Source organism: Muscardinus avellanarius, assembly GCF_963383645.1.
Source record: "Muscardinus avellanarius genome assembly, chromosome: 11".
NCBI lineage: Eukaryota > Metazoa > Chordata > Mammalia > Rodentia > Gliridae > Muscardinus > Muscardinus avellanarius.
Window position 1 is genome coordinate 36870961 of NC_137797.1, and position 24078 is coordinate 36895038.

At 33.9% G+C, this 24078-nt stretch overlaps 1 protein-coding gene across 1 annotated transcript in view; it reads right to left on the reverse strand.

The window, feature by feature from the left end:
• LRRIQ1 (leucine rich repeats and IQ motif containing 1) overlaps positions 1 to 24078 on the reverse strand; it is a gene marked incomplete at both ends in the record, with an annotated part of 216869 nt that overhangs the window by 92505 nt on the left and 100286 nt on the right. The window contains 4 exons of the mRNA XM_080704824.1: positions 5462 to 5544; positions 5786 to 5881; positions 6400 to 6521; positions 7178 to 7267. Coding sequence (XP_080560950.1) covers positions 5462 to 5544; positions 5786 to 5881; positions 6400 to 6521; positions 7178 to 7267 — 391 coding nt within the window. The remainder of the gene's footprint in view (positions 1 to 5461; positions 5545 to 5785; positions 5882 to 6399; positions 6522 to 7177; positions 7268 to 24078) is intronic.

Below are 24078 nucleotides of genomic sequence, written 5' to 3' on the forward strand. Positions count from 1 at the left end.
CAACAGCAGGCTTAAAACAAAAACCAAAAAACTACTTGTGTTTCCCACTATGACTTGCCCAGCTTCAGGAATTAGGTATTAAGTAGACCTTTAAAAATATTTCAAGAGTGGGGAGTGGCGGTGCATGCTTTTAATCCCTGTACTGAGGCTAAAACAGGAGAACTGCAGGTTCAAGGCCAGGCTCAGTTACTTACTAGGTGAGGCCTCTGGAATTTGTTTCCATATAAAGAATAAAAAATATAGTGCTGAGGGTGTAGCTTGGCAGTAGAATGCCCCTGGGATCAATCCTCAGTACCACAATTTTTTTTCCCAGGAAATCTTTAGGTAATTAAATTGAGTTCCCACTATGCAGTTGTCTCTATACTTGATGTTCTATATTCACTATCTCAGTTAAGCAACATAATTTTAGCTAGCCAAAAGAATGACAATAGCAATATTTTAACACCTGTACAATCTTTTCTCCATTTCTATAATCTTAATTTTAGCTCACTAGTTTGTCATTCTTTTTAAAATAAAAATATGGTTACTATCACCTATTTTATATAGATGCCAAGTATAGCAGTGTTCTAAAATACATTTTATGCCAAAGTAAGATTTTCCATATTCTGTCATATTATAAGACATACTTTTTACTAGCTTACATTTATATCCCCAGATATAAACATAACTAAGAGAGTAAACACACACAAGTCATATCCATATATATTGTCAAAAGTATATTAATGATTTTATCTAATTTATTGCTGAGTTGGTTAACAGTTATTTATTATTAACATCTAACAGGTATTAGGAATATTAGTAGTTTCTTGGAATGCAGTGAGAAACAGAGTTTCAGCCCTCAAAAAATCTTAATATTCAGCTGGGTATCATGGTGCACACTTTTAACTCCAGTACCTAGGAGGCTGAGACAGGATACTTGCAGGTTCTTGGACTGCCTCAACTACTTGTGAGGCCTTCCCAACTTAGTGAGACCTTGTTTCAAAATAAAGAATGACACATAGGGCTGGAGGTATAGCTTGGAGGTAGAATGGCCCTGGGTTCAATCCCTAGTACTGCCAAAAAAATCTTAATATTCAAATGGATTTTATTAATTTTTTGTTGAGAGAATAACAAAATAATATGTGATAAAAATTCTTTCTGAAAATTAGTGCACCAAATAGAATCAATCTCGAATCAACTTTATTTTTCTGGAGTTTTGACCAATCTCATTCAAAATTCCTTCAATGATCACTTTGCGACTAATTTTCCTATAGTCTTTAAACTGCTTAGTACACATGAAAAAAAGTAGCCTTTCCTAATTCTCTATATGGTTTAATTCTTGTCTATGATTAAATGTCACCAACACAGCTCAGGCCATTTTCTTCATGGAAGTAAAATCAGCAAGTACTTATGGAATGACCATTGTACACAAGACAATGCATCAGGTGTTACAAACAGCTGCAGAATCATTTTCATTCCTACTTGTAGTCCTATCTTCACAAATAAATTAGCCTTTTTTTTTGCTTCACCTTACCTTTTTTTCCTCTTAAGAAATTTTAAAGTTGATATGCTCAAACATGACCAATGTGAAAGAACCATACAATGTCTGCGTTTTATGTTCTTAGCCCTTAAGCTTTTCACCCACTGCTCTACTTGAAAATCCCTACACTCAGACCTCATCCTCTCTGAGTGCTCTGCACCAAAACCACCCACCCACTCCCCTTCCCTATTCAGCTCATCTCAGTCTTGCTACCAATTATGTTCCCTACCCTTAGGTTATTGACCCTGCGTGTTTTCAATAAACCTGTAATTCTCACTTTACACATGATATTCTTTACTGCAAATACTGAATTCTAAATCTTCCTCGGTTTCTGTTAATTCCAATGCAAATCATCAGATCCTGGAATTACTTTTGTGCACCAGGCAACAGTAAAAACAAATAAACAAGGAAACAGCCCCTAAACCAAGACCAGTCATCATTGGTTCAAGCCACTGTCAATCATAAGGGGAAAAACAATTACAAGAAAAACAACAACCATAACCCAAACATAAACTGAGTAAATCATGATAACACCTCACTATCTGAGACTTCATCTTATGGCTTCCAATCACATCCTCCTCCTCCTTCAGGTCTCCTCATTCTCCTGCTTCTTTTTAAAGCAGATGGGTCCACTTAACACCAATAGAAGTCATCAATTCCAAGTCTCCCCAATGTCCACACCCACGCGCCCTCTGTTCCTTGCTTCTGTATTAATCTCCCCCTATCTGCAACTGATTCCATTACATCCCACTTTCTAAAAGTAATTAACGATATGCCTTTTGTCCTGTTTTCATTTTTACCTTAATCAAAATATTGTTTGCCTGTATTCTATGACTAAGATAAATATATAAATGATCCAAATGATATATTATTAAGTGCTTGCTTCTGAGCAACTTGCTCTAGGAGTTTTCGTGGACAAACCTGAATTATTTCTATACTCTGCATTTATTTACCACGCCCTGGAGGATCACTGCTTTGCTAGATTTTAGAACATAGTTATTCCAGCTAATATATAGATCTACTTTTTTTGTTGTGGTATTGGGGATGGAACCCTTCTACCTCTGGGCTACACTCCCAGACCTATTTTATATTTTATTTGGAAACAGGGTCTCTTAAGCCAGCAAGGCTGGCTTGAAACCTGCGCCATCCTCCTGTCTCCGCCTCCCAAGCGCGGGGATTACAAGTGTGCGCCACCACGCCCGACTAATATATAGATCTAATAATAAGTAGCATCTACTACTTTCCCTACTCCTACCGAACTGGCTACTCTTGCAGCAGTTTTATGGGCAATGCTGCCTTCTGGTGGCCTGAAAATTACAAGTTGACAAATTGCCTAAAAACGAATATATTATATTCATATATATATATTTTTAAAAGATGAGTGAAATTTAAATATTTGAATATAATTTGAGTATTTAAAACATTTTAGCTCATTAGTGAGTAAAAATTTAAATCATGGCTATTATTTGGAATATATTCAAGTAAATTAATGGCATAGAACACATTGCCTGAAATATTAAACTGGGAAAGGTAGTAAAAATTTTTTTTATTCTTTAAGCAGAAAACCCAAGACAGAGTCTTCTATGGCTTACAGATGGAAAATGACAGAAGTGCTATATCATCAACCTAATACAAGGTAAATAAAATGTAATAATTGGAGACATACTTTGTCAATCTTTTTCACTTTTAATCTCCCTTATTATTTCTAACCTGAATATGTGTTGTAAAGGAAGAGTAGAGGATAATATAATGTGAGTGACAATAATAGAAAGCATAATTATAAGTACATTTCAAATTTAAACATTCAAACTTGTAAGAAAAATTGCTTTTGTTTCATTGATAAAATATTTTGATAAAACTAAAGTATAACCAAGGTTCAGAATCTCAAACAGTACTAAAATAAAATCTGAGTTACAATCTTGTAATTAAAGTAATAATATCTATAAAAATAACATGTTCTTTTATCTGAAAGAACATGCTTAATGACCACTCTTAAAGTGGTAAGTTAAAGATGTAGTTGCTAAATTGGACCTCTAGCTCTACTTTTTTATTTGTTACCCTATCATGCCCCCTTGTGACTGATTAAATAAGTTTTTTTTTTTGCCTAGTTATATTCAATTGTGGCCATTAATGATATTTATGCATGAGCATATATTACTGAATCCTTTGCTAAAACACAATATGTAACATGCTGATTTATCAAAAAAGCACTCAACCAAAGCAAACTCTCAATTAAAATAATTATCAAGAAAAATTATATATTTCCAGAGAATAATTATATGGAAACTCTGACAAGATAAACCTTACCTCAGTTTTCACTACAGGAGGCTACTGGGAACACTATAAATAAATATTTTTAAAAATGTATCAAGCACATTATGATGTGAGACTACAGTGCACCAATAAAAATAAAAATAAAAATATATTGAATATAAAAAATGTCCTTGGACATAAGCAATAATTATTTTTTAACATTAGCTGAATTAGTTCTTAAACTTTTTTCACAATTGAATTTGCCCCAGCATTTTCAGAAAATTTTTTATTCTCAAAAGAGCTGTGCTTTTTGATATGCTTGAGGATAGACAGAAATATCCATCACTTCAATAAAAGTTTATTAAACTAATACTGATTTACTCTAATGGACTCCACATCTCCAGAACTAAAAGAGTCTCATTATTGCTAAGGTTTTAGAGTTACTCCTTCACTGGGGTGACCACTACACAGCCTTCCATTCACAGGACCGTGGTGAATTTAATAGGAGTTTCTAAGATGAGCATTCAGAAGACTGAGATAAATCTATATTTTCTTTTAAATGCTTAAAATTCCAATATCTAAACAGGACAAATTTTAGTACACAATTAAAATTTTACTTCTCTCAAAGAGATAAAATATAAAATTGAGACAATCGCTAATATAACACCAAGAAAAAAGTTGAATAATTCTAAAAACTAAAATGAATCCCCTATAATTTTTCAATAGTCAGTGATGTGTTAACACATATCAGTTACTCCCTGCAAATTAATGGTATTTTGGCTTTTTCATTTCTATTTTTAAACTTAATACATATATATTTCTCAGAATTCCACTAAGACTAATAAAAATAATACTATCAATAAAGATAAACTAATGTCTAATACTTATTTGTATGAGTATATAAGATAGGACGATAAAAATATGGATTTCTTTCATGACAAAAACTGTTTTTGTAAGACTCCCAGTTACTTATATTGAGCCTATGAGTTAATCAGTTTATAAAGTTAGAAGTAAAAGTTGCATGTAAATAATTTTAAATAATTTTCATTAAAGATATAACATGATGCTAACTTGCTGTTCCTTGTGCTGGCATCTCTAAACTCCTCCACACATTAAGTAGCTATACTAAAATGGTAAGAGATGTCCAGAGACACACAAAGAGCAACCTGGCAAGTAGATTAGAACAGACCCCTTTGAACATTTATCAGTTTCCAAAAATATGCAAACTGTGCTTCATTCCAAGTGTCAAATTGTAAGAGTTTTAATAGCTAACATCCATGAAATGATTGGATTTATATAATTTATGAAATAACCCAGCAATTTAAGAGCACACATTGGAATAAGCACAAGGAGCAGATGCTCTTTAGAATCAACAGCCCCCAAAATGAACCAGTGTAGAAACGAAACAAATTATAATGTAATTCTCAGGACACATTAGATAGAATAATCTATAGTAAAGTAAGTAAAAAACAGAGGGGAAAAGTTAAAAACTTGTAAGGTATAATAAATCATTCAATGTAATAGGATAATTTTCTCTAAATTTTAAGTTTATTTTTTCTGTCATTATCTTAAACATATTCATCTGTGCATTCATTTCTTTCTTATAAAAGTAATTTGGAAATACATTTTAAAATAATTTATCTTCGATATAACATATAGTTATTATTCAAGAAGCATCAAATTACTCACCTAGTTTTTTCTTTAGTTTCTTTGATTTCATTTTCTGTGCCCTCTTCAGCATTTGCTGAGCAGTAGAAATGTCCTTAAAGCCCCTATTCAAAGATAAATTTAATAGAGGCAAAAAAACCCAGACCATATTTAGATATACCTATAGATAAACATATTTGAATTCCATCATACTAAAATAAATTTGCATTTCCATTTAAGAAACTGCAATTTAATTAGACAGTTATTTTTTTAATTAATAAAGACAGTTAAATCTTGAAAAATATCTGCCTTGGATATTTATTAGTTTCTGTTTCTTAACTCTTAAATGTAAAATAGACTACATACCATTCTTCTGAAATTTTTTCTTCTCTTTCAGATTTTAGCAGACTCTTTCTACTGGTCTTTGATTCAGGTGTCCAGGATAAAGTTCTATTTTCTGATCTGGTAACAGAAATAAACGACTTTTAACTGAATCAACACAAGTATATCAGCACTGTTTAAAACTACAAGTTGTTTGTGTTGTCTCAAATTTGGAAATATAGTCCATTTAAGTTACAGAAAAAACTTTATCTTGAAAAGCAATAAAAGTCTGCCATTAATTTAAAATGTTTACATTACAATTACTTGGAGCATATTTCAATCTGTTTGCCGAAAAGTAATGAAGCTCTGAGATTTTTTATTCTAATCCTTATCTCTACCTATAAAGCAGTAAAGATGCACTTGTTTACAATTACATTATTTTGCCAAACATACGTTTTTAGTTGCTTTAATGCAACTAATTAATGTTAAATCACTTTTTTTCTTACACCAGAAGCTCCATCAAATAGTATTTTAACATCAAATATTGTTCTATCTTTTAAACAAGTATATTAATATCTATTTTTAAATCATGCCCTTGTATGAAATGTAATATTTTTGTCATTCATAGGAAGATCTTCTAAGAGAAAAAATTAGTTTACCTGCTATTTAGTTGTGTATATTCTGATGAAAACAAATTTTCTTTTTCATTACATAGCCATGCTTGAGCTGGGTGACTTGGTAAATTAAATAAAGCATTATCATATTTCAAGGTTCCAGAGACCTTATCAGAAAAAAAATGTAAATAAGTATAGACCAAATTAAAAAACGTCAGCAGTTACATTACTTTATGTGCATATTACCAAGTAACTTCACAAGGTAAACTCATTTTAAAATTAAATTCTTATAAAATAAATTTCTGGAATATGCATAAATGCCTTTTGTTTAAAATTATGAAGAATATACTTTGGGGATTATTTGCATATATAAAATGATTAACTGGAAAGATCCTTTAAAAATCTCAGAAAACAAAACTTCAAAGATTATCAAATAAATAACAGATATTGCTGGCTATTGACCTTTGACTGAGAATCTTCAGCTGCTGCCCTCGTGATGCATATTTTTGTATTTTTAAAGTGCTGTCAACTAGTGATTTTAGTCCACTGCCAAATATGCAGCTGAAGCCTATCATGGCTTTTTTTCCCCTTGCTACTGTGAAATAAAGTGTTGAAAGAAATCCAAAATAAAGAAAAAAAATTAGGAGTAAATGAAAGAAAAGCTACATGAAAAATTACATCTGGGAATGAGGAGGAAGTCAAAGGCTTCTAAAAGTAATTATGTTTTTCAAGTCAATAAATTGTATTATTAATCACTGCAGCATAGCAAAGCCTTAAGACATGAGCAAAGACGGAGCACTTAGAAGTTTCCATGACATGTTACCTTTGGCCAGTGCAGCTGGTTTGAAAGAGGCAGTGTTTGTGAAGGGAAACGGGAGGAATCCAAAACTAGCCATTCTTTCTCTAAGGCCTCCTGCACAAATAGTGACATTAAAATGGACAAGTTTGGTTTGCATAACTTTTACAAAGTTTCTTATAAACTGTCTTATATACTACTAATGTTTACCAAGTATATCAGAATTTTCATTTGCAAGAAATCTGCTACTTGCTATTTTGAGAGGATATGCACCACTTTTCATTCCCAAGTTTTGGATAAACTTAGAACTTAATATTTTAGTTCTTGCTAGAGTGAGCTGAGGATTGTTCTGCATATTTAACCATTTATAACTATGACTCTGAGCCACACTTACACATAACTGAGGGAAATCATCTTTTAGCTCTTTATAATAAAATACAAATTGAATTTCAGCAAACATCATTATTGAAAATTTATAATAACATATTAATATGAACTTTCTTTAAGCTCTCTATATAAGCTTCCTTTTTCTTAGTTTTTCAAACTTTTACAAACTGTCTAAATGAATAGAAAACAAGATTTTTTTGTGAGCTAGGTGTGGTGACACATACTTGTAATTTCAGCATTCAGGAGGCTGAGACAGGAGGATTGTGGTTCACAGACAGCCTCAGCTACTTAGTGAGGCCCTTTGCAACTCAGTGAGGCCTTGTTTCAAAATAAAAATTAAAAAAAAATAGGACTGGAGGAAGAATGTCCCTGGTTTCAATCTCCAGTATCACAAAAAAGTTATTTTGTAGCAATGAATAAAACAATGTAAGGAACATGATTTATAATATTACTGTTCTCTAATTCAACTGTTTGAATGAAAAAATTAAACTTAGATTTTCAAATTCCTATTTTAAACTTTCTATCTCTTCAGTGTGAAACATCTTTATTCCATTTACAGAACTTCCAGATTCTCCCTTTCTATAATGAAACAATACTAAGAATATTAGTGTTATTTAAGATATAATTATCTCGATTTTATTTAATTGGGTTACCTAATATAGCTTAGATTATGTTAGATATAGCCTTTTGTGGTTCTAAATAAGCTTGTGGATCTACAGTATTTTTGGATTATTAATGAAAAAAGACAATCAGAATACTGATTGATTTTTAAAGGCTGTCAAATGAACATTTTATTTAAAACTAGACTGATTATATTCTGAGGAGATGTAAATATTATCTTCCATTTACACAACTTCAATATCTCTTAACTACCCTTTGGAAGACCACTGGAAAGGTAGAATTAAGACATACTAATTAAAGGTGGCACTGCTATGAAAAACTTTTACTTATGGTTTTATTTTTAGGAAATCTAATCAAAGTTATGTTACTCGAATAGCACATAAATGTGGTACCTCTATTCAGTTAAGTATTTTGTCAGATTTTAGGTAGAGATTATTAGCATATATAGTACAGTAACAGCTTGTTTAAAAATACATATCTGGTTTAAGATTTGCTATTTTTCAGTAAGAGTAATAAGTTCAAGAGATGTATTCTTGAAAGTCACAAAGACTTTTACCATTCTCACCACAAAAATGATAAGTATGAGTTAATGCATATGATAATACGTTTAATTTTGCCATTTCACAATGTATGTATATTTCAAAATGTCTTACACAAAAGCATACAACTTTTGTCAAAAACTTTGTTTTAGTATTTTTTGCATTTTATGCTTTTGTTGGCATTTTATAGCTTCACGTCTTAATGCATTTCATAGTGATAGTAGCATACATGCATACAGCATTTGGTGAGCTTAGTAAAGCTTTATTGAGAAGAGAGAAGGAGAGGAGGAGAGAGGGAGAGGAGGAGAGGGAGAAAATGGACAAGAGAGACAACTCTCTCACCAGAATCATTAGTGTCCCTCCTCATCCTCATAAAAAAAAGAAAAGGTTTGAAAATGGCATCCAGAAACAATGGCTATAGCTCAAAGAGGCACTACAATAAAAGCATACAAGAGGCTATGTGTCAGATTTTTAAATGAAAAAGTTGACATGACAGAAACTTGCTTTGTTAGTCTGAGGAAGTTAAGAAAATAAGATATGGTAATTTATCTGTAGCACATTTAAGTGGCTAATGGCAACTACTAGTTAACTTATGCCAGGAATTTGGTAAACTCCCACTGAATTTACAACCAAAACACTTTGCTTAGCTCATGAAGGAAGAAAAATAAATTTGGTGGGTGATCTGTTAAAAACAAAAGAATTGCTATTTGATACAAAATTACAAACAGGATTCAGGGGTTTGATTTTTAAATTCCTTTTTGAATGACCAATAGAGGAAAATCTATATTCAAGGGAAGATCAAGGGGCCAACACACATCAGCTATAATTGAATTAGAATTATTATTCTGTTGAAAACAGCTACAATGAAGATGTGAAGATTTGAAGGAGACAATATTATGAGAAACAACTTGGTGAGTGGCTATGGCAAAGGAGTATTTGGTGAGGAGCTGACTTTTACTCAGATATTATTCACAAGGATATATATTTTTATGTAAACACCACCTCCCTTTTATGTTCTCTGGAAATGCAGCTGTTTTCTCTCTGCAGCAGGACAAGGTCCTACATGACACAGTGACCTCTTTGCCTTATTATATACATAAAGAATGAGTGATGTTCCTGGTTTAAGAACACATACCTGATTTAAGCTTGTAAAGCTTATATGAGTTTAGAAAAATCTGTTTTTAAATTGATGTCAAGCTGGGCATGGTTGTGCAAACTTGTAATTCCAGCATCTGGAAGGCTGAAACAGGAGGATCGCGGTTCACAGACAGCCTCGGGTACTTAGTGAGGCCCTTTGCAACTCACTAAGACCCTGTTTTTGACATTGTACCCCACATATTTTGTATCTACATATATTTTTATACATTGTATGCATACAGATTTGGAACTATTAAATCTTATTGGTGAGTTTAAAAAATAAAATAAATTATAAAAAATAGGGCTGGGGGTATAGTTCAGAGGTAGAATGCCCTTGGGTTTCACCCCTAGTCCTGCAAAAAGAAAAAATGATGTCTAACAGTGCAGAAAACATTGAAAATACTTTTCTTGGTTTAAATGTAAGGTCATAAACTTATAGCATTCCAGAATAATTCTTTACTCACCGTCTCTTAGAAATTCCTAGAAACTTAAAAAAAGTTTTATAAAATGCTGAAGATACTTAGTAAATGTACAATTACAACCAACAACATATGACCAAGAATACTGATTTATAAAAATTATATTTACTAATATAAGTGCATCTGCATTACCTGGCATATTGAGGGAAATCTCAAAGTCAAGAGTAATATGTATTAAGTTATAAACATGCCACTCTTTTGTTTTAGTGTTACCATTTTAAAGACTTTTATTGGTACACTGTAATTACACATAATAGTGAAGTTCAACATTTCACAAAAATCCATCTACACACAACTTGCTGTATTTCCTTCTACTTGCCACCCTGCTCCCCATTTCTGCCTCCCTGTACGTTAATGAGATTGGTAGTGATAACTTCATACAGAGACATAACATTATGCAAACGGTTTCCTTCCTCACTCCTCCTTTTTCCCTTCTCCGCCAACTTCCCCAAATCCTCTTACACTATTCTATTCTCCCTATATGAAGTCCTTTTGTTTCTTTCTACATTCTACATATGAGAGAAAACATATGACTCTTCACTTTCCAAACCTTCACTGGCTTTTCTCACTGAACATAATATTCTCTAGTTCCATACATTTTTTGCAAGTGATATGACTTTATTCTTTCTTATGGCAGATTAATATTCCATTGTGTGCGTATATATACATCTCCTTTATCACTTCATCTGCTGATGGACACCTCGGTTGGTTCCATAATTTGGCTATTGTGAATTAGGATGATATAAATATGAATATGCCTGGTCCACTATAGTATTATGATTTTAATTATCTTGGTAAGATACCGAAGAGTGATGTAGCTGGGTCATATGGTGGTTCCATTTCTAATCTTTCAAGGAGACTCCATACTAATTTCCATAGTGACTGACTGTACTAATTTACACTCATACCAACAGTGTATGAGTTTTTATTCCCCCACACTCTCACCAGCATATATTATTGTTTGTATGCTTGATGACTGCTATTCTGATGGGGTTAGACAGAAAATCAGTGTAGTTTTGATTTGCGTCTTTCTAATTTTTATAATTGGTGTACTGTAGTTATACATTGTAATGAAGTCATAGTAACAAACAGGCACAGTTCTTTGTGTGCTTCCCTCCCGGTCCCACTTCACTATCCACTCATTCCATTACATAATAGTAAGATTGGTAGTGCGACTTTAATATAGGCATCATTTGAGTTGTTTCTTTGATTTGTTCTTCCTTTTCCCCTCTGTACCTCCCCCGATCCTTTTTCACGATTCTACTGATCACTCTCCTCAATTACTAACATCTTTGTTTCCTATCTTCTCTCTTGTGTTCAAATATAAGAAAACATTTGTTTAATAAGCTTTAAATTAATTAATTCTTTTAATACGTTGGGCCAAATGCGGACAGTGTTTGTGTGAACAATATTACAATAAAAATGAATATGGGACAACAAAATTCACACAATAAGAAACATTAATAAGCCAGAGTGTTTTTTTTCCCTCTGGAAAGTTCCTATAATTTGATTACTCAGATGTGGCAATAAAAATATAATTGAAATTGTGAATCTATCAGATGTGTTGAAACTGTTCTAATTTTTAAATTTTTTTATTGGTGCATTGTAGTCATACATTTTAATGAGGTATAAGATGGTAGAGGCATACATGCACAGATCACTCATTTACCCCTTCCCCAATTCCCACCCCATTCCCTCCCCCTCCCTCCTTCTCATGTTTGGCTTAGTGATTGACTTTGGTGTTTATGAAAACACATCATGTATTTTCCTGATTGCTAATCATGTTGGACATTTCTTCATATACTTACTGGCTATTTGTCATTTCTCATGCTTTAAAAGCGTCTCTTTACCTCATTAGTTTATTTTCTAATTGGGTTGTTTTTTCTTAGTGCCCAAGCTCTTTATATATTCTAGATATTAACCCTCTATCAGAGGAGTAGGTGTTAAAGATTTTCTCCCATTCTGTAGGCTCAACCTTCAGATTCTTGCTTATTTCCTTTGCTACTTTTTATTTTATGCCATCCCATTTATTGATTCTAAGTTGTTTTTTTTTTTTTGTGTGTGTGTGTGTGTGTGGTACTGGGGTTCCTGGAAGCCCTTCTACCTCCGGGCTACACTCCCAGACCTATTTTATATTTTTGAAACAGGGTCTCTTAAACCAGCATGGCTGGCTAGGAACCTGCGCGATCCTCCTGTCTCCGCCTCCCAAGCGCGGGGATTATGAGCGTGCGCCACCACGCCCGGCTTTGATTCTAAGTTTTATTTCCTGAACTTTTTACACTTCATTTTTATTTTTTTGCATTAAATCAAAGCTTTTTTATTTAATTGAGGTTTGGAGTCTATGGAGGCACCACCCTCCCCCAAGTCATAAAGCAAAAATAGTCTCAGGGAACTGTGGGTGGACATTTGAAAAATAATAAAGAACAATTTCCAACTTTTTGTCAATTTTTGTTAAACATCATGTAGCTTGGGCAGTTTTGGCTTAGTACAGTCTTTTAAAAAGTAACTTTTATTGGTGCATTATAGTCTGACAACATAATGTCGTTCACAGTGATAATGACATTAAATGCACACAGCACTTGGAGGGCTTTCCCCAGCTACCTCTCCACTCCACTGGTTGCCTACACAGGCTACTGAGTTTGACAGTGGTTTTCTCACCCACATTTTTTTGTGTATGTACTGGGGGGTGGAACCCAGAGGCCTTCTACCTCTGGGCTAGACTCCCATACCTATTTTATATTTTTATTTGGAAACAAGGTCTCACTAAGTTGCTGAGAGCCTCACTAAGTAGCTGAGGCTGGCTTCAAACCTGTGCAATCCTCCTGTCTCAGCCTCCGAAGAGCGGGGATTACAAGCGTGCGCGACCACACCCACTTCTATCACCTACATTCTTAATGTCACTGGAATTTTCTTTGTTGATTTTCCTCTCCCACCCTCCTCCTTTCCCTATTCCACTAACCTGGCTGCACTGGAGTTTTTCCTCCATTATCTAGAATCTTTCTTATATCCCAATTACTCCTGAGTTTCCACATGTGGGTGAAAACATATGACCCCTCACCTTCTGTGCCTGGCTAATCTCACTTAACTAATGTTCTCCATGTTCACCCATTTTCCTGCAAATTATGTAATTTGGTTCTTCTTTATTGCTGAGTAAAATTCCATTGTGTGTATATCCCATAATTGTATAACCCATTCATCTGTTAGTAGACACCTAGGTTGGTTCTGTAATTTGGCTATTAAGAACTGTGGTGCTATAAACATGGATATGCACATATTACTATAGCATTCTGACTTCAGTCCTGGAAAATTATGCAGGAATGGTATAGCTGCATGATACAGTGGATATATACCCAATTTTCTGAGAAATCTCCATACTGATCTTCATAGCAGCTCCACTAATTTGCAATCCCACAAACAGTATAGAAGAGTTCCCATTTCCCCACATCCTTGATAGCATTTATTGTTATTTGACTTCTTGATGATTGTCATTCTGAATAAGGTTAGATGGAATCTCAGTGTAGTTTTATTTTGCATCTCTCTGTCAGTGATGTTGAACATCTTTTCATGTATTTATTGGTTATTTTTATCTCTTCTTTTATGAAATGTGTATTTAGTAAACCAATTTCTTGATTAGATTGTTTGTTTAGTGTTGTCTTGTAAGTACTTTATATATTCTATATATTAATCCTCTATCAGAGAAATACCTGGCACAGTTCTTCTCCCATTATGTAGGTTCTCTCTTTAAACTTTTAATCATTTCCTTTGATGAGCAGAAACTTTTTAGTTTAATACAATCCCATTTATTAATTCACATTTTATTCCCTAGACTTTGGGTGTCTTATTGAGAAAGTTTCTACCTACTTTTGGATTATTAGAACCATGACTTTCTCTAGTAATTTCATAGTATCTGGTCTACTTTATCGGTCTTTGATCCATTTACTGTTGACTCTTGTGCAGAGTAAGAGGTAGTGATTTAATCTCATTTTTCTACAAATGAATAACCAGTTTTACCCAACATCCTTTTCTGAAAAGGCTGTTTTTTCTCCAACATATGTGTTTGGCACCATTGTGAAAATTTGGCTATAATTATGTGAATTTCTGTATCTATTCTTTTCCATTTGTCTATGTGCATGTTTTTGTGCCAATACCATGCTGTTTTTATTACTGTAACTCTGTAGTATAATTTGAAATCAGGAATTGTGATGTCTCCAACATGGCTCTTCTTTCTTTTTTTTTTTTTTATTTGGCTGTTCTGGGGATGGAACCCAGGGGTATTCGACCTCCAAGCTACACCCCCTGCCCTATTTTATATTCTTTACTTTGAAACAGAATCTCACTAAGCTATGAAGGGCCTCACTAAATAGCTGAGGCTGTCCTCAAACTGCAATCCTCCAGTCTCAGCCTCTCAAATGCTGGGATTACAAGTGTGCACCACCACACCTGGCTCATGGTTCTTATTTCTGAGAATTGCTTTGAGTATTCTAGATCTTTCATTTCTCCATATAAAATCTAGGACTGATTTTTATAGGTCTGTGAAGAATGACATTGGCATTTTGACAGGGACTGTACTGACTCTGTAGATCATTTTTGCTGAGTGGCCACTTAGAAAATATTTATTTTGCCTATCCCAGAACATGGGAGATCTTTTCATCTTCTAAGATTTTCTTCAAATTCTTAAGTTAGTTTTTTTTTTTAATAATTTTCACTGTAGAGGTCTTTAACCTACTTGTTTAGATTTATTCTTAGGTATTTTATTGTTTTTGAAATTATTGTGAATAGAATTACTTTCTGGATTTATTTTTAGCAGATTCATGGTTGGCATATAGAAAACCTACGAATTTTTTTGTTTGATTTTTGTACCCAGACACTTTGCTTTGGGTGTCTTATTGTACTTGTTAATCAGCTCTAGTAGTCTTTGCACTGAATTTTTAAGTGTTCTAAATATAGGATCACATAATCTGAAATAGACATCTTTTCAGTTCTTCTTTTTCTATTTGAATTCTTTCAAATCCATCTCTTGCCTTATCATTCTGGCAAGACTCTCCAGTACTATATTGAAAATCAGTGGCAATAGTGGGCATTTTTGTATTCTTGTATGTTGACTTGTGCATGTCGAGCCAATGAAATCAACTTGGTCATAGTGCACTATCTTCTTGATGTAGCTGAGACAGGAGGATAGCAGTTTCATAGCTAGCCCCAGCAACTTAGTGAGGCCCTCCACAATTTAGTGACAACCTGTTTCAAAATAAACAATAAAAGAGGACTAAAGGTATAGCTCAGAGGTAGAATGTCTCTCTTATCAGGAGCCAAGATCCCAGATAGTAGAGTCTCAGCTGCTGTGAAATCTGTATTTCTCTTTTGAAAGCAACTTATAATAAGAAAAAAGTGTTGGTCATAAATATGAGGCCTGTTTGTAGGAGTTTCACTGGAATAAAGGAAGATATATTGAAGGCATCGGGGATTAAAGTACCAAAATCTCAGAGTTGAGAGTACTAAAGAAATGTGAGCTTATACTCCTGTATGAAATTTTCTTTCCTATGTTTTCCAATTCCAAAGGGAACATTTTTAAATGAAATGTAAGGATCATAGTACAACTGGGTGCTAAAAATCTAAGAATTTTTTTTTCAGTTACTTAATAGAGTAGAGAAAAATTGGAATTCAGAGACAAATAACATAAAAAAAAAACCTGATTTATACCCCGGCCTTCATCAAACTGGTTTAACTCTAAGAAAACCAAGAAACTGAATAACTATAACAAAGCTTGAAAATAGCTTCACAAAGATCTCTGCCTATAAAATATCCACTTGCCAGAATAAAGTTAAGACTCTAGAAAAGAAAAGCATTTTCAAGGGTCTTTACATTTTTACATCAAGTTTGGTACTTAACCAAAGATTAAATGCAAGGAAAGAAGATCAACTAAAAACCAAGAGATAAATATCCAATAGAAGTAAACAACTAAGAGATACAGACATTGCATTAATTAAAAAAGCTTGGGAGGCAGTGGGGAAGGGGAGTGGCACTAAGTGCTGTGGGTATGTATGTCACCGTCAACATGATTTTCATTATGATGTGAGACCATAAATGAACCGAAAAAAGCACATTATAAAAAAGTAAAAACAAAACATACCTAACGTAAAATGTGCAAGAAAATATAGATGACATAAAACTTCAACATGTAAGTGGACTTTACAGAAAAGAACCAAGTAGAAATTCTAGAACAAAAGAGTAGGAAAGCCAAAATTAGGAATGTAACAGGATTGAGGTTCGAGGGCAGCCTCGGATACTTAGTGAGACCCTTTGCAACTCAGTGAGGCCCTGTTTCAAAAATAAAAAATAAAAAAATAAAGCCAGGCGTGGTGGCACATGCTTGTAATCCCTGCGACTGGGAGGTGGAGATAGCAGGAATTTTAAGCAGGTCCGAAGCCAGCCCTGCTGGCTTAAGAGACCCTGTTTCCAAATAAAAATATAAAAAAAAATAGGTGTCTGGGAGTGTAGCCTGGAGGTAGAAGGGTTTCCAGGAACCCGTGTACCACCAAAAAAAAAAAAAAAAAAAAAAAAAAAAAAAAATATTAATACACCTTCAGATATAGCATTTGGAAATATTTTATCCCATTCTATTAGTAACTGTTAACTCTGTTTACATTGTCTTTGGATATACAATTTTTTTTTTAGGGAGTTTGTATACTCCTCTGTTGCCTGTGCCTTTGAAATCATAACCAAGAAATCACTGCCAATTTCAATGTTGTGAGGTTTAATGACCCAGATTTTCTCCTAAAAGTTTATAGTCTTAAGATTTATATTTAGGTCTATTATCTATTTTGAGTTAATATTTGTATATGGGATTAGGTAAGGGTCCAATTTTATTCTTTTCCATGTAATTATTATTTTTTAACAATATTTAGTTAAAAGATTAATATTTCCACCACCAAATGTTCGTGGAAACCTTGTCAAAAATAACTTGACAATATAGGGAAGAATTTAGCTCTAGGCTTTTATTTAATTCCAATGGTTTATATATCTGCCTTTAGAATAGTACTACACTGTTTCAATTATTGTAGCTTTATATGGTTTGAAATCAGAAAATATATATCTTCTAGCTTTGTTCTTTTTCAAGATCGTTTTGGGTACCTAGAGTCCATATTCCATATTAGGATAGATTTTTTTCTGAAAAATAAATATATAAATATATGATAGTTTCACCTAAAAATAGAAAAAAAATATTCTCTGGTAAGAAAGAAAGCAAAAAGAAATATTGAAATGTTATCTTTAAGTCATCAAAAGCTTGGTATCAGACAAATGAAACTGTTATGTGAGATTATCATTTTTAATTTTAGATAAATTGCCGTAATACTAGATGTCAACTACTAAGCCAAGCATGGGAGGGAGGGATAGGGAGAGAATGGGGTGGGGATTGGGTGGGGGCTGACTGGGAAAAGTGTGCATGTATGTCTACAAAAGTATGTATCCTACTATGATGTATGAATACAGTGCACCAATAAAAATAAATTTAAAAAAAAAATATATATATATATATATATATATATATATAGCTGGGGTGTATCTAAGAGGTAGATTGCCCCTGGGTTCCAATCCAAGTACTATAATTATATATATATATATATATATATATATATGAAATCATGGCATTTGAAACAATATAAATAAATACGGAGGACATTATACTAAATAAAATAAGCCAGACACAAAAAGACAAATATCATATGATTTAACTTATATATATGGAATCATAAAGTTGATCTCACAGAATCATTTTTATGCTTTTATTGGGCATTGTAATCTCACATCATAATGTAAATCATGTTGACAATGACATACATGCACACACTCTTGATGCTCTCCTTCCCAAGTTCCCTCCGTCCCAATACAGAATGCCCAGATCGATGTTGGTATATATTCACATGTATACACATAGTATATATGTGTATACATACTACTATGGAAGTATTTCTATTAATAAATCTAAGTCTTCCACCTCTACTCTTATATCACCTCCCTGGCTTTCCAGAGTTTTCTCCTCATCATCTGGAGTCTCTCTTGTATCCTAATTACCCCCTATCCTGCACATAAAAGAAAATATATGACCCTTCACTCTTGGTGTTTGGCTAATCTCACTTAATATAATGTTCTCCAGGTCCTTCCATTTTCTTGTAAATGAAGCAATTTTATTTTTCTTTATTGCTGAGTTAAATTCCATAGTGTGTACTTCCCATAATTTTGTAATCCATTCATCTGTTGATGGATACCTAGGGTGGTTCCATGGTTTGGCTATTGTAAATTATACTGCTATGAATATGATTATGCTTATATTACTTTAATTATCTGGTTTCAACCCCTTTGGAAAATACCAGTAATGGTATGGCTGCATCATATGGTGGGTACATTTCCAGGTTTCTAAGGACTCTCCACACTGGTCGCCACTGTAGCCGGACTAGTTTGCAATCCCACCAACAGTGGAGAAGAGTGCCTATTTCCTCACAGCCTCACCAACATTTCTTGTTATTTGACCTCTTTATGATTGTCATTGTGATTGGGGTTACATGAAATCTCAGTGTAGTTGTGATTTGTATCTCCCTGATTGATAATGATGTTGAACATTTTTTCATGTATTCACTGGCCATTTGTATCTTCTCTTGTTAACTGTCTATACAATTCAGTTGCCCATTTCTTGATTGTTTTTTTATAATGAAAAGTTTTTTCTTTGTATATTCTAGATATTAGACATAGGTCAGAAGGGTAACTGGAAAAAAATCTTCTCCCATTTTATAGGCTTTATCTTTAGATGCTTGATGATTTCCTTTGATGAGCAGAAATTTTTTAGTTTGATGCCATCCTACTTATTAATTCTTGTTTTAATTTCCTGAGATTTTGGGCTCTTGTTGAGGAAGTTTCTATCTGTGCCTATATGTTGAAGTGTTGTCTCATATAAATAAAGGGTGATGCCCAGAACTTGAGTGGTTTTGGAGAGGAAAGAAAAGATGTTCAAATGATACAAAATTTCAATTATATAATAAGCAGCATAAGTTCAATACATCTATCATACAACATGTTATCAGTTAAAAATATATGGTATTTTTGAAGAATGCTAAGAAAGCAAATGTATTCTCAATACAAAAATGATAATATTGTGTGGTAATTCATGTTAATTAGCTGTATTTAGTCATTCAACAATGATTATACTTCAAAACATCATGGTCTACATAATACATTCTTATAATTTTAATTAATTAATTAATTAATTAATTTGGTGGTACTGGGGTTCCTGGAAGCCCTTCTACCTCTATGCTACACTCCCAGCCCTATTTTATACTTTTTTTAAATTTTTGGAAACAGGGTCTCTTAAGCCAGTGCAGCTGGCTTCGCACCTGCGCGATCCTCCTGTCTCCGCCTCCCAAGCGCAGGGATTACAAGCGTGCACCACCACGCCCGGCTAATTTTTCAATTTAAAAGGTAAAAATAAAAGAGAACCAAAAAGGAAAATTTTTTCAAATAAAATTCAAAACACAGAGGTGAAATGCTTGAACATCCTAACATATGTATTTTTCAGGCAATATTTACCTTAAAAAAAGAAATATTGAAAAGAACAAGCCGGGTGTAGTGGCGCACGCTTGTAATCCCTGCGCTTGGGAGGCAGAGACAGGAGGATTGCGCAGGTTCAAAGCCAGCTGTGTGCGCTGTCTTAGGAAACCCTGTTTCCAAATACAAATGCAAAAATAGGTCTGGGAGTGTAGCCCGGAGGTAGAAGGGCTTCCAGGAACCCCAGTACCACCAAAAAAAAAAAAAAAAAATCTGTATAACTTTTTTTCCAAACTATTGAAAGACATCAACTACAAATTCAAGAAGCTGTATGATCTCCCTTACTTCAAACAGAATAAATACAAAGAAAATCATAATTAGGTTTAAAAAAACAAAAAAATTAAATCTTAGCTATGAACTAAGAAGTGGTGGTACAAGAGCAATATATTCAGTGAAGAAAGAATAAGAAGTAATAGTTACATTTCAATGTAAGTTATGAAAAAGAAGCTAATAAAATGAGATCTTTTAATCCTGAAAGCCTATAAGAATTCTATATGTACAGAAGATACCTTCAGATTTTTAAGAGAGCCGGGTGTGGTGGTGCACACTTGTAATCCCAGCATTTGGGAGGCTGAGATAGGAGTATCGTGGTTCAAAGACAGCCTCAACTATTTTGTGAGGCCCTTTGCCACTCAGTGAGACTCTGTTTCAAAATAAGGAATAAAAAATAGGGCTGAGGGTATAGCTTGGATGTAGAATGCTCCAGGTTCCATCCCCAGTACTGCAAAAAAAAAAAATGTTTTTAAGAAAAACAAACTGACAAGCCACCAAAAACAAACCCATTCTAAAATAAATCCTAAGGAGTCATTTGGGGAAAAAATAAAAAAGATTCTGAGTGGAATCAAATTATGCAGGAAGTAATAAAGTACATGGAAAAAGGTAACCACTGACTACTAACAAGCTATAAATTAAGAGGAGAATAAAAAAGAAAATATCTGAATTATGCCAAAAGAGGTAATATTGTAACAAAAACACAGAACTGAATATAAAATAAAAGACAGGCCAAATAGAAATATGGCACAAACACACACACACACACACACACACACACACACACACACCAAATTATACAGGCAACTAAACTAGATATAATCTGAATACTTTAATAAAAATAATATCACTATATAATGTAAAAATTAGCAAAACCCAACTATACACTATAATGATGAGACAGACGTTAGCTATAAAAGCAGAGAAGCCAGGTATAGTAGTACATGCTTGTAATTCCACTGCCTGGGAGGCTGAGACAGGAGGATGGCAGGTTCACAACCAGCCTCAGCAATTAAGTGAGGCCCTATTTCAAAAAAAAAAAAAAAGAATAAAAAATAGGGCTTGGGGGTTGTTTTGATTTGCATCTGTCTAATTGCTAATAATGTTGAGCATTTTTTCATACATTTATTGGCCATTTGAATTTTTGTGAAGTGTCTATTTAGTTCACTTGCCTATTACTTGATTTGGTTATTTATTTTCTTAGTGCTGACTTTCTTGAGTTCTCTGTATATTCTAGATATTAGTCCTCTATCAGACAAAAATGTTATACCTTTCTGTTGGCTCTCTGTTGAGGTTCTTGATAGCTTCCTTTGCTGTACAAAAGCTCTTCAGTTTCATGCAATCCCATGTATTGGGAATGGGTTATTGTTTTCATAGTTCTGAGTTTCTTGAGTTCTCTGTTTAATCTAGATATTTTGCTCTCTTGTAGGAGTAGTTGGCAAAATTTTTCTCCCATTCTGTTTGCTCTCTGTTGATGTTCTTGTTAGCTTCCTTTGCTGTACAAAGGCTCTTCAGTTTCATGAAATCTCATGTATTGATCCGCCTTTTAGTTTCTTGTGCCTCTGGGTTCTTGTTGACAAAGATTTTGCCTGTGCCTATGTGTTGAAGTGCTACACCTGTGCTCTTTTCAAGGAGCTGCAAGATCTCTGGTCTGATTTCCAAGTCCTTGACCCATCTTGAACTCTTGTGCAGGGTGAGAAAATGGGGTTTATTTCCATTTTTAGGCATATGATTAACCAGTTTTTCCAACACCAATTGTTGAAGAGGCTATCTTTTTTTCCAATGTAAGTTTTTTGCCCCTTTTTCAATAATCAATTGGCTATAAGTGTGCAGATTTGTTTCTGAGTCTCCTCTTCTGCTCTGTTGGTCTATGGGTTGTTTTATGCCAGTACCAAGCTATTTTTCTTACTATGGCTTTGTAGTATAGTTTGAAGTCAAGTATTGTGATTCTTCTTACATGGTTCTTATTGCTAAGAATTACTTTGTCTACTTTAGTTTTTTTGTTGTTCCAAATAAATTTAAGGAATGATTTTTCTGTCTGTGAGTAATGATCTTGGTAAATTAATGGGATTTGCATTGAATCTGTAGATTACTTTTGGAAGAATGGCCATTTTGATGATATTTATTCTGCCTATCCAAAACATAAATAAAGGCTCAACATCATTAGCAATCAAGAGAGATACAAATCAATACAACACAGAGATTTCACCTAACTCTAACCAGAATGGCAATCATTAAAATCACAAACAACAACAAATGTTGGCAAGGATGTGGAGAAATGGGAAATCTAGTACATTGTTGGTAGCATTGCAAATTAGTGCAACCACCTTGGAAAACAGTAAAAAGGATTCTCAGAAAAATGGGAATGAACCTACCATATGATTTAGCAATATCACTTCTGAATATCTACCCAAAAGAAGGCATGCATATCTATATTTATAGCTGCACAATTCACAATTGCCAAATTTTGGAACCAGCCAAGATGTCTCAACAGATAAATGGATTACAAAACTATGGGATATGTATACAATGGAATTTTACTCAAACATAAAGAAGAACAATATTATATCATTTATAAGAAAATGAATGGAACTGGAGAACATTATGCTAAGTGAGATTAGTCAGTAAAAAAAATGTAAAAAATTGGATGCTCTCCCTAATATGTGGAAACTAGAAAGTAAAAGGGTCATAGAAGAAATTCTAGATGAAGGAGGAGAAATTATATATGAGCAGATAAGGTGACCTGAGAGGGATGGGAGGGGAGAAGAGGGAAATTCCCTTGTATACATGATGTATATTAACAACACGCCTGGCTAACTATTCTAAATGTGTACGTCCTAGTAAAGTAGCTTGTGGGGAGCCATTAAGGCTTTCTCCTAGATTGGTGTCTCTGACTCAGCTGACTGTCCTTCGCCCAGAGTCAACAAGGTTTGGGGTTATGGAAAGTTCAAAGAGGTCTGAGAGAGGATCAGGTGGTGATGACACGAGGGTACTGATAGGCCTATCTGTAATGATGTGTTTTTTATGGGTCTTTATTGTATTCTGGTGGTGGTAGCACGAGAATGTTGGTTGACTTGTAGCTGTGTATAAATACCTCTGGAAAAACATATATCAAAGTCATTCACTAAGCCAAACATGAGAAGGAGGGAGGGGGAGAAAATGGGATGGGAATTGAGGAAGGGATAAATAAGTGATGTGTACGTGTATGCCTCTACCATCTTGTACCCCATTAAGATGTATGACTGCAATGCACAAATAATTAATAAAAAAGGACTTGGTTTGTAGCTTGGAGGTAGAATGTTCCTGGGTTCAATACTCAGTACTGCAAAAAAAGATATAAAAGCACAGAAATGATTAATAAGAATGTTTAGAAATATATATTATTGAAACACTGTTTTCAAAAGAAAGCTGTTGTAGATGTAAAGATATCAGAGGAAATAAACCTTAAGGCTTAAGTCAAGGAAGAAAACTAGAGTTAAAGAGGAAAGTATGACCAAAAAGGTCAGTGATACATGATTTAACTATTCTTTTGTATGTGTGTGGTGCTGGGGTTAGAACTCAGAGGCTTTCTTCCTTTGGGCTACACTCCCAGACCTATTTTGTATTTTATTTGAAAACAGAGTCTCACTAACTTGCTGAGAGGCTCACTAAGTAGCTGAGGCTGACTTCAAACCTACATGATCCTCCTGTCTCAGCCTCCCAAGCACTGGGATTACAAGCGTGCATCACCATGCCTGGCTAACTATTCTAAATGTGTATGTCCTAGTAAAGTAGCTTGTGGGGAGCCATTAAGGCTTTCCCCTAGATTGGTGTCTCTGACTCAGCTGACTGTCCTTCGCCCAGAGTCAACAAGGTTTGGGGTTATGGAAAGTTCAAAAAGGTCTGAGAGAAGATCAGGTGG